The 12,032-nt window shown below is 50.1% G+C and overlaps 1 protein-coding gene across 8 annotated transcripts in view; it reads left to right on the top strand.

The window, feature by feature from the left end:
- The window catches only part of PPARD (peroxisome proliferator activated receptor delta), a 42,470-nt gene extending 36,441 nt beyond the window's left edge, over positions 1 to 6,029 (top strand). For all 8 annotated transcript variants that reach the window (XM_045014076.1, XM_045014072.1, XM_045014074.1 and 5 more), the window contains 2 exons: positions 88 to 538; positions 1,013 to 6,029. In XM_045014076.1, coding sequence (XP_044870011.1) covers positions 88 to 538; positions 1,013 to 1,260 — 699 coding nt within the window. In that variant the 3' untranslated portion in view covers positions 1,261 to 6,029. The remainder of the gene's footprint in view (positions 1 to 87; positions 539 to 1,012) is intronic.
- Positions 6,030 to 12,032: the final 6,003 nt, after the last annotated feature.

The following is a 12,032-nucleotide window of genomic DNA, read 5'->3' as shown; positions in this document are numbered from 1 at the left end:
GATAGGTAAAAGCGCAGTCGCTCAGTACAGCCAGCAGCTCGAGCCCCCATTGCAGAGATCCTGACTGTTCACTTCTCTTCTCTGCAGCCGTTCGTGATCCATGACATGGACACCCTGTGGCAGGCAGAAAAGGGGCTGGTCTGGAAGCAGCTTGTGAACGGGATCCCTCCATACAAGGAGATTGGGGTCCACGTCTTCTACCGCTGTCAGTGCACCACGGTGGAGACAGTGCGGGAGCTCACCGAGTTCGCCAAGAGCATTCCCAGCTTCCTCGGCCTCTACCTGAATGACCAGGTGACTCTGCTGAAGTACGGGGTCCATGAAGCTATCTTCGCCATGCTGGCCTCCATCATGAACAAGGACGGGCTTCTGGTGGCCAACGGGAACGGGTTTGTCACACGGGAGTTTCTGCGCAGCCTGCGCAAGCCCTTCAGCGAGATCATGGAGCCCAAGTTTGAGTTTGCCGTGAAGTTCAATGCCCTGGAGCTGGACGACAGCGACCTCTCTCTCTTCGTGGCTGCCATTATCCTGTGCGGGGGTGAGTTGGGGCCCACCAACCATGCGCACGTTAAGAAGGCCGGGCGTGGGTTGGGGGGAGCTGGTCTGAGGTCATTCCTGCTGGGGAACAGGGGCAGTGCACTCCAGAGTGGGTGCCCTGCTTCCTGGGGCTAGCAACCAGTGAATTAATAGGGGGAAGAATAACATACAGCTGAAACCGAAGCCTTCCAGTGACTCCCAAGATCTGTGTGTTCCCTGGCATCGCTGTGTGGTTGGGCCATAACAAACACAGACAACAGACAGGGAAGGTGGAGGTGGAAACCCCCCTCCCCCCCAAAAAAAATGTCCAGTGAAGGGAGTTACCTGAACACAGGGCTAGGGACCATGAACTTCTGATTCACTGCATGGCCTGGGGCAAGTTGCTCAGAAGCAGCGGTCTGTTTCCCTCCGAGTAGCACGCAACAGGGGAGTGGTGTAGATAGCGCTCTGACTCGCGTTAACCCTCTCCCTGCAGACCGCCCTGGCCTGATGGACGTGAAGCAGGTGGAAGGGATACAGGACAACATCCTCCAGGCCCTGGAGTTCCACCTGCAGGCCAACCACCCGGACGCTCAGTACCTCTTCCCCAAGCTGCTCCAGAAGATGGCTGACCTACGGCAACTGGTGACCGAGCACGCGCAGCTGGTGCAGAAGATTAAAAAGACAGAGACCGAGACCTCATTGCACCCGCTCCTGCAGGAAATCTACAAGGACATGTACTGAGGACCTTTAAAGCCATGGATCCTGAGCAAAACACTTTGTATGGTGACCAAGAAGCCTCCCCCGCCCTCCCCCCACAACGTCTTCCATTTCTTCTACTTGGAACGATTTTCTAGATGATCTCTACCTATGGTACATAGGCCTACCTGCCATGAGATTTCGTGGCTACTGCGTGCTAAGCCCGGGCTTCCGTTAACACACACTTATGAACCTCAAAGGCAAAACAAGTGAGGTTTTTGTTGCCACAGCCCAGCTGTCACACCGCTCCCTTCTGCCTTCCGAACGACCCACGTGTTTACGTGCATTGCAGAGAAGGTGGGATTATGGCACCAGCAGAGTCACAAGGGTATGGTCTGATGTAATGAGACCATTCAGTACCTTGATTATCCGGCAGGTCCAGGAACAGCACTTAAATCACTTGTTCATTGTGCATTGGTTTTGTATTGCACTTGGAAGACTCTTAGGGCCTGAGCTGTAAAGCCTAGGACATTGGAACAAAAGGAAGTGCATCTCTCTCTCGATGGATGGATGTGTCTCCCAAAGAAAGGCCTGACTGTGTGATGAAGGGTACTGATGCTTCATTGAGGGAGAGACCATTGGTTAGTCCCCTGGATTCACAAGACAGGCATGCCTTCCTTGAGAGATGTGCATTCTCCTCTGCCTTGCGAAACACTCCTGTGGGTTGTAACATGGAATCCTGTGTCTGACCCCCTCCCGGGGCGGAGCTGGTCCTTCTTAGCCCCTAGATTTCAAAGGGGAGGGCTGTTTTTCCTCTCGCTCCTATATTAGCTTAGAAAATGGAGTGGGGAGATGGGTGGCAGCGGGCGGTAACTCTTTAAGAACCAACTTAGTCTTCAGAGCAGATGCTAAAACCGCAGTTGCTTGCAGTCTTTGATCCAGGGTGTCCAGAGGAGACTTGAAGTGTCAGAATGACTCAAGTTTCTGCTGATCTAGGAGGATGAAGGGTCGGCTGTGCTGTGAAGGAGACAGTAATGAGCAAAGCAGGGTGAGGCAAGGGTGTCACAGAAAACAGTAATAGTAATTTATCTGTCTTGCTGTTTCCTTTCCCACCCCGTTGGTCAACCCGCTGCAGCCTGTGGCATGGCCAGAGGAGGCCTCTCAATGTGAGGCCAACAATGGTGCCTTCCCCATCAACACAGACACTATAAATACGCTGGTGTCCTCCGATCACTGGGGTCCCTCCTCTTTCTGCTGTGGCTGGTCGCATCTGCACAGTTGGCGTCAGCAATGGCCGGAGCCATCACTAAGCTACATTGCAACATCTCTCCATTGAACTATCTCGGCATGGGCTGCTGGGGTGACCCGGAGCCAGGTGTGACCTGTGACTTACTCATTTCGGGGGCTTAATTCATCAGACTGAAGCCATCCAGATCGGCCCAGCTGAGGGGCTGCTTTGGTAATTTGCCAAGAGCCTAAGGCCCACAGCTGCAGATCCCACTATGCCACACTCCAGCTTGGTCAGAGCAGCTGTTGAAGGATGGGTAAGTGGCCTTTGGCCCCCAGGTCAGCTGCTCAGATCCAGCCCCGGTCTGTAGCGAGCAGGAAATCCGAAGGCTCTTGAGTGGCCTGTGTGCAATGAGTTGGTGGTTCTCAATCCAGTTCCTAGTGGACAAGTGTCCACCCCACTACCCCCCTGGCACTAATTGGCACTTTCGTCGGCATTCTCAGCAGGGATGCTACGGCTTGACTGGGCTGTGGAGACAGAACTCCCCTAGTGGGACGAAGGGCGTGACCCCTCCCTGCTCAGAGCTGGGGCATGTTCGTGGAGCAGTACAGGGGAAGCTTGCCCAGCCCCTACCTGGGCTGTCCCTGCTCTGTGGACACGACTTCAGTCTCTGGTGCAGCCTAGACTCTAGCCAGCACTAAATTCACTTTGACTCTAGGTTCAGGTGCTGGTGTCATGTGTAAAGCTCTCCACTTGCACCAGTCTGCTGAGATGGGATGGGTGTGCGCAGGGGCGGATCTCTCTTGGCAGGTGAGACCTTTGGAGGGATTAGGGAAGGTGGGTCATGAGAAGATCCTTTGCTTGCCAAGTGGTCTGCAGAATGAAACTGCTGGGGAGCCACTGGCATAGGGCCAAATGTAGCACCCTGCAGCTGTGCCATTCACTGAGCTCCGGTGGGGGCTGCGAGGCCTGTTCCCTTTGCAAAGTAAAGGGCTGATGGGGAATGGGAAAGGCCTTCGTGAATGCACAGCTTGAAGCATGACTCCTGCTCTGCAGATCATAGAGTGCCCCCAGCCTGTGGGAAGGGACTAGGGTAGCATGGGGAGCAGTCCCGTGGCAGCCAGGCCGATGCACAAGATGTGTGACTTGTTAGGTCTCTTCTGTCGCATTTCTAGGAGAGCGGCAGGCGCTGATGCTGCAGCGTTAGGGAAACCTGCTGCTGGAGAGTGACTAGTGCTGTTCTGAGATGCCTGAACCCTTGGATCCTAATCCTGGCTCTGCCACGGTCTTTCTGTGGCCTTAGGCAAGTCAAACTGCTCTGCCTCAATTTCCCCATCTGTAAAATGGGACTAATAGTTGACTCTCCCTTGCAGGGGGGCTGTGAAGGTAACTAGTTAGCGTTTGTAAAAAGCATTGAAGCTGTAAAGTGTGATATAAATACCAAGTATTATTTATTTTGGGAGATGGGGAGCAAAAACGCTGCATTTATCATGGTGACAAACGGGGGTTTATGATGGGGTGGAGAGAGAAGCCTGTTCGAAGAGCCCAGGCAAGGCACAAAGCAGCTGGACCCAACCTAATGCTACCAAGCAGTTCTCTGTTCATTGATGCCATGGTGGCAGCCGCAAGTACCAGTTTAGCTTTCAGGCTTTGTGGTCTGACAGAAAGGCCAGGCACCCTAATGAACCTAGAACAATCTCACATCATGACTTCCTCGCAGCTTGGGGGTCAGTCTGCCTCTCCGAAATGGGAGTCTCATGTTCCCTCACTTTGTATCCCCAGCGAGTCGGGGCTGAGTCAGGTTTTCTGGCTGGGACAGTAGCAGCTGACCCAAGGTCCCGTCTGCATGCAGCACTTACACTCCATCTGTGGCTTTTGGAGTCTGTCTAGTCTTAACATGAGACAGTTGGACCGAAGCCACTGAGCTCCAACTCAGGAACAGTAAAGGGAAGACTGAAAGGAGGAACACTGCCTGCCCAGGAGTGGGGGAGGAGATTGTGCTGGTGTTTGTAGAGCTCCCATGTGACCATGGCACTGAGGCTGCCTTGTGGCAGTACTATTAGCACAGCACTGCAGCGCATTGACCCATGATCACTCTGAGATGAACAGGTGGCTGTCCGGGTAGCACAGTATAAGCAATGCGAGAGCCACTGGCTGGCACAGTTCTTAATCTTTGGTGCTGAGAGTTTACCTCAATGCTCCTCTCCAGCTTTCTTTGTGTATCGGGGGCAGAGGGAGGCCTGGAAGCCCAGATGGTAGCCTGGAGCTCTATCTTTGTCTCTCACGGATCCCAGAAAAAAATGGGCTCAGCTTGACAAGTGAAAAAAAGTTTTTTCCCTGCAGCCTCCGCCTGGGATCTGACAGCTAAGCTGGGCTCTTTTTCTGCTCCTGCATCCTGTTTGGTAATAAAGGTTCTGTAACAAATCTGCTGATGCACAAGGCAGAACAGACTCTAGCTCCGTGCAGGTAAGCTAAGGGCCCTCTAGAGACACACATGGAGCCGGCCCCTGGAATAAGGCAGTGCTGTATTTGCACACTTTTCAGAGTAGACCAGGTGGCTGTGAAAGGACTGGGCAGGGCACATCTGGTGTCCTGAGCAGGCTCGCTAACGGCCCTGGATTACACTCCTTCCCTGCCCCTTTGGGGTAATGGGTTACCCTGGTGCAATAATGTCTTACAAATCTGAGGCAGAGGAATAATCTGCTTCCCTTCCATAGCTGCTTGGCAATCCCACTGCTTCTGTCCTCCCTAGTAAGCACCCGTATCAGATGTTGGAACTGGTTCAGACCCCCACCTGTCATCTGCACCAAAACTGCAGCCTATCCCACCCTTATGTTCGTTGTCTTCCCCCACACACACTCCCCGCAGGGGCGATACCCCTCCTAGGTATGGTTCATGGCTGCACACACTAGTACTATTCAATGTACATTTAATTGAAGGAGGATTGTGTAGTGCAGCGGTTCCCAAACTTAACTGGTTCCCTTAGCACCACCTGTAAAAATCACGGTCAAGTGAACAAATAGTCCATCAAGCTCACAATCTGCTGTTTGGAAACCCCTGGTCTAGTGGCTAGTGCATAAAGAGGCTCCAAGTTGAGACCTTTGTGGCCTGTTCCCAGCTCTTTGCCAGCTTGCTGCGCTCCTTTAGCAAGTCACGCCCCCCCTCTTGCCTCAGTTTCCCCATCTGTCTCATCCGCCTAGTCCTTTTCCTTCCCTACGTCACAGGGGTGTTGAGGCCCATTTGTAAAGCACTTTGAAGTCCTCTTGTGAAAGGGGCCAGAGAAGTGTGAATGACGGACTGATGGGTTTGTGATTGGTACCTTTCCAAAGTGTCTGTACTGACCCTGCGGCCCCCTGCCCTGGAGTGCCCCGAGGCTGCTGTGACTCCCGGCCGGCCCTGGCCCCCAGGAGATGCTGGGCTCATGTTCTCTTCATCGCTTGAGGAACTTTTGCTCGTTGTCAATGTTGTAACAAGCCTCAAACTGAAATGTATATTTTTGCTAGAAGTACAAACCTCCAAGTGTTTTTAATATAAACAGTGTCGCAGACTGACTTACCTTGGAAATAAATCTGAACTAAATATTTAAGAGACTTTTAGCGCATTGCCATGCTTTCTTCAACGCTTTGTAGTGTCTCCCAGCCCTGCCTGGGGGCAAAGTGTAAACAGCTCTTTCATTAGATGAGTCACAGGGACTTGCCGTTTTTGGGGGAGCTTTGTGGTGGGTCTCTCAGAGCTGGATCCTTCCATTTGCAATGCATGGAGGGGTCCTTGCACCCACATCAGTAGGACTCTGTGCAGGGGCAGGAGTCCATCCACGCAAAGCTTGTCGCAGGATTGGGGCTGTGGGTGCCTATCATGCGAACACTTACTCACTCAAGTAACTTTACTCCCATGGCTAGTCCCATTTCAATAGGACTGTTTGCATGTATAAAGTTCAGCAGCTGGCTTGAGTGTGTGTTTCATAGAATCATAGAGTATCAGGGTTGGAAGGGACCTCAGGAGGTCATCTAGTCCAACCCCCTGCTCAAAGCAGGACCAACACCAACTAAATCATCCCAGCCAGGGCTTTGTCAAGCCAGGCCTTAAAAACCTCTAAGGAAGGAGATTCCACCACCTCCCTAGGTAACCCATTCCAGTGCTTCACCACCCTATTAGTGAAATAGTTTTCCCTAATATCCAACCTAGACCTTCCCCACTGCAACTTGAGACCATTACTCCTTGTTCTATCATCTGCCACCACTGAGAACAGCCGAGATCCATCCTCTTTGGAACCCCGCATCAGGTAGTTGAAGGCTGCTATCAAAACCCCCCTCACTCTTCTCTTCTGCAGACTAAATAAGCCCAGTTCCCTCAGCCTCTCCTCTGGAGGAGCAGGGATTTGATTTATTTTACCGTAGCATGTAGGAGCCCAAGTCATGGACCAGGACCCCGTTGTGCTAGGAGCTGTAGGGAATTACTTCATCAATTTTTTTCAAGCCTGTCCCTTGGGTAATTACGGGACCCCAGTTGTGCTGAGGGCAGTGCTCAGGAAAACCGGCCACCTGTCAAGAGGGATACAGAATATGTGCCAAAGAACTGTGTGCAAATAATCTCTATCTCCACCCTGGGGAAGTTGGGTGGGAGCAAATTTGCTGTGTTGGTGTAAATTGTGCCAACATGAGAGGCTTCCTGCGCTACTCTCCTTCCAACCGTGCACAAATACAGGGTTGTGATGTTCCATTTTGTGTTGGGTTTTGATGGTTTAGTGACCAGCTATTTTGTGGAATTTTTTTAAAACCCTCTTTTTGAGAGAGAACTGGGAGCATCACCACACACTCCCCCCTAGGCGTTCCCTGAAAGAGCTGTGCCAATCTAAAATAACCTTAACTCGTCTTGCCAGTGTAGCGCCTCCGTCTGTTCGGTTCACAGGCTCCTTGAAGAAGAGAGTTCCTGAGCAAAAGGAAAATCCTCTGCTGTTTTTTCTCCTCACAGGCAGAAACCTCACGTGAGCAACGTTCCTCCGCTTTCAAAAATATTTTTTATGGCAAGAATTCTTTCCATTCTGCTTGTACAAGAGGCCCTTAAACTAACTCTGCTGGAGTCCCAAATACTCCCCTTTGCACAAGCCTAGTCCTATTCACTGAAGCTAATAACAAAGCTCCTGTTGACTTAAGAGCCCGATCCTGAGTCTGTTGTGAGTGCTCCAGTCTCCCATTGAGGTAATGGGAATGAAGGGTGCACAGCAGCTTGCAGAACTGGGCCCTTAACTACGCAGCTGGAAGAGCCCATGGGGAAATGCCCATTCAAACAAAGGGTGCTAACGGACAGAGCTGTTGTAATAAACCAACAAGAGTGTGTCTGTCTCTGTCTGTCTGTCTCTCTTCAGAAGGGAATTAGAGCTGGCTGCTCTGCTTGCCCCTGTGCTGCTGCCATCAGAGATTCTTTGTTACAGTGGTTACGGAGGCCTCTCTTTTGGAGCAAGAAGACCTGCGTTCCGTGTGCGTCCCTGATACGTACGTACATTGATGGCTAGGAGGCCAAGGGCACCATGGGTTTGTTACTGTGCTGTGTAAACTTCTTACTTTAAGCAAGAGCATGGCAAAAACCCTCCCACTTTCCACGTTTGCTCTTCCACTCAGCACAACCAGACCCATTGCTAGTCGTGAGCTGTGCAAGTGCCCTGCTCCTTACAGCACAAGGCTTTTAGCCAAAGGGGGGGGGGAGTGGGTGTAGGCAACCCCATAAATATTCAGCCAGGGCCCAATCCTGCTCCTGTCAGTAATTCCTCTCTCTGGGCTCAGCTATGCCCAATGGAAGTTTTGCTGTTGATTAAACTAGGAACGGGCAGGTTCGTGTTTGGAGCAGATCATCTGATTTCACCAAATAGTTTTGTCATTGAAACCAAGGAGGAAGAGAACGAGGAGTCCTTGTGGCACCTTAGAGACTAACAAATTTATCTGAGCATAAGCGTCTGTGGGCTAGAACCCACTTAATCAGAGAACATGAAAAAAGGGGTGTTGCCATACCAACTCTAACAAGACTAATCAATTAAGGTGGGCTATTAGCAGCAGGAGAAAAAAAAACTTTTGCAGTGATAATCAGGATGGCCCATTTCCAACAGTTGACAAGAAGGTGTGAGTAACAGGAGGGGGAAAATTAGCAGGGGGAAATAGTTTTTTGTGCCGCAGACTTGAGCATGACCTGTGCAGATATCTGCCTGAGGCTGCAAAGAGCCTGAAACAATAGCTCTGTGTGAACTGCCCCATTCATTCCAGAGGGTGCTAATGCCAGTGTCAACCAGGAGTCTGAATGGCAACCTTGTTTCACTGCTCATCAGGGCACGTGGGAAAGGGGCGGAATTGTCAGACTGTACTTTGATGATTTGAAAATACAGGTAAGCCTCTAGGGGCTAAAGGGGGCACAATTGGCTTCATTTTCCTGCAGTTGAATTTTACGTAGCACAGTAACAATCCTGTGGTGCCCTTGGCCTAACTGAAAGTCAGGGCTTGTCTACGGTGTGAGTTACTGCAGGGTGAGCCAAGGGCTGAAAACTACAGCATGCTGGCGTGCCACGCAGTAACGTCCCGCGTGGTCGCTGCTACAGCTAGTGCAAGTCCAACAGGTGAAAATCCACACAGCCGGGTACTGTGCACCATGAAGAGGAGCCCTCGGCTTTGAAAAGTTTGGGAAGTGCTAACTGAAGGGATCTGTCTGTGTCTCTTCCATGGTGTTCCAGGGGAAGGGGCGCTCTATGTCTGTAGTAGTGGGGTACATGAGCTGATGGCAACAGCCTTGTTCCAGCACCACCCCATCTGCAAAAAAAAAAAAAAAAGGCCTGGGCTGTATTTTATGTTGCTAAAGGTAACTTTCAATCATTATGTAGCACTTGGCATTCATATAGGTTTTTGCAAATGCAAACTAATGAATCCTCCTGACAACCCTGTGCACTGGGGAACTTCTTAGACCCATTATAGAGGGTGGGGAAACTCAGGTAAAAGAGGTGAAATGACTTGCCCAAAGTCACCCAGGAAGAGTCAGTGGCAGGGGTGTTGCACCTCTAGGCTCATTTCACTAGCTCGTGTGCTGCCTCACTGACGTTTTAGAAACCTGCACAACACTGTCAAAAGACAAGCCTGGGAGCTTAAATTCATAACTTTGCTAGGCACTAAAAATCATGGATTGAATAAAGACACTGGATTTATGGCCTAGTGTAACAAGCTGTAATCCACTAAAAACACACATCACTCTTTTTTCTTTTCTTCTTCTATTTCTCCCCCTCTCCCCCCATGACTAGAGAGGTGTTAACAGGCCACTCCACTTCCCCCTGCACCGTTCCTTGAAAGGTGCTAACTACGTATGTTAATCTATTCCACCTTGTATTTGGCTTAGATCTGAAGAAGAGCTCTCTGTAAGCTCAAAAGCTTGCCTCATCCCTGCAGAAGTTGGTCCAACAAACAGTATTTATTCCCTTGTCTCCCTAAAGTTTTTAGAATTCAGGCCCAGATCCTCAAAGTTATTTCTATTAATTTTAATGGGCATTCGGTACCTAAATCCCTTTCAGGATCTAGGGCGCTGTGAATGGTTTAATGTATGTCCCCACTGGAGGTTGAGTGCCATTAACTTGAATTAAAGCGAGCGTGTTTGTAGGTGCTAGTGATGCTCCACACAGCTTTCTGTTCTGAAATGCTAAGCAAATGAATACAGTACCGTGCCTGGGCAAAAAAATAACACTTAGCATTTAGCTAGGGTGCGGTGCGTTCAAAGTGCTCACAATCATTAAGGCCCTGATTTTGCAAATACTTCTGGGGCATGCTTCAGTGTAAGCAGATGACTAGTACCATCAAAGTCAGTGGCGGGGACTTGTACCTATTGGGTTTCTGGGAACTGGGCGGGCGGCAGCTAACTCCCTTAGTCCCTTTGGCACTAGTTATGTGCTAAGGTTAAGCAAACGCCTAAGGCCCAGATCTTCAAGGTATTTAAGGGCCTAACACCCACTGAAATCAATGGGCGTTAGGCACCTAACTGCCTTGGAAGATCTGGGCCTAGGTTTGCAGAACCAGGGCCTGGCTAATTATCAGTAGTAGCAAACAGGCAGGAATAAAGTGCATGGGTCCCACCAGGCTGCAGCTGCAGGGATGCACGTACAATGTGCCCAGCTTTGTTCTAATGCACACAGACGTGCCTGTGATACGATGCAAGAATCTGAGGGCATTTCTGAGCATGCACGGGTTGTAATGCAAGGTGTTGTGTCATGTTTTGCTTTGTGCCAGACCTGAGCTACTCCCTTCACAGGCTAGTAGCCACCCCCCGCCCCTCAAGGCACAGGGTTTTACACCTACATGAATAAATGGGGACAAACAGCAAGTCTGATCTGAAAGGGTTTGGGGAGATAGAACTATAATGGTCAGGACAGCTGGGGCCCAAGGGCAGCTGCTAACAGATTACAGAGTGGAGCCAGAGATAAGGACAGAGCCCAGTGGTCTGTCCCTGGAAGCCATTATCCCATTTCCTTGCATTTACTCTGCTTTGTGTGCAGAAAAGGTGTGAAGCAGGAAGTGGCAAGGGCTAGAATTCTGCTCCATGTAGCCCCTTCCTTTGTGCTGTTGAAAATTCCAGGTTTCAGAGTGGTAACCGTGTTAGTCGGTATCAGCAAAAAGATCGAGGAGGACTTGTGGCACCTTAGAGACTAACACATTTATTTGGGCATAAGCTTTCGTGGGCTAAAACCCACTTCATCGGATGCATGCAGTGGAAAATACTCCAACAAAAAAACTTCAGAAACAGACTCCAATGAGAAACTGCTGAAAATTGGAATTAATTTGCAAACTGGACACCATTAAATTAGGCTTGAATAAAGACTGGGAGTGGATGGGTCATTACACAAAGTAAAACTATTTCCCCATGCTAATTTTTCCCCTACTCTTACTAGGGTGACCAGACAGCAAATCTGAAAAATCAGTACCGGGGTGAGGGGTGGGGATGTAATAGGAGCCTATATAAGAAAACAACCAAAAATCAGGACATCTGGTCACCCTAACTGTTATTCACACCTTCTTGTCAACTGTTGGAAATGGGCCATCCTGATTATCACTCCAAAGTTTTTTTTTCTCCTGCTGATAATAGCCCACCTTAATTGATTCGGCTCATTATAGCTGGTATTGCAACAACCATTTTTTTCATGTTCTCTGTGTATATATATTTTCCTACTGTATTTTCCATTGCATGCATCCGATGAAGTGGGTTTTAGACCACAAAAGCTTATGCCCAAATAAATGTGTTAGTCTTTAAGGTGCCACAAATACTCCTCGGTCTTTTTGAAAATTCCAGGGCATCACATCAGTGAAACTGAAACTCAGGCTCTGTCTACATGTGAAAAAGCCACCCTGAGTGATGCAAGTTACACTGACCTAAGCGAAGCGCCGGAGGGGACAGTGCTGTAAGATCCAAGGCAGGACAGCTTCTGGGGCTGGAAGCCAACAGGAGAGCTCTTTCCCGGTTTAGAGTGGTTACGTTAGAGAGCGTACAGTGGTGCAGCTGCAGCTCCTCCGCTGTAAACTCTCTCGTGTAGCTGTAGCCCCACTGGGGAAACGCTTTTAGTTTATTTCAATCC

This window comes from Mauremys mutica, chromosome 4 (assembly GCF_020497125.1).
Source record: "Mauremys mutica isolate MM-2020 ecotype Southern chromosome 4, ASM2049712v1, whole genome shotgun sequence".
Taxonomy (NCBI): Eukaryota; Metazoa; Chordata; order Testudines; family Geoemydidae; genus Mauremys; species Mauremys mutica.
The sequence above is the reverse complement of the archived record's forward strand: the minus strand, read 5'-3'. Positions and strand labels throughout refer to the sequence as shown.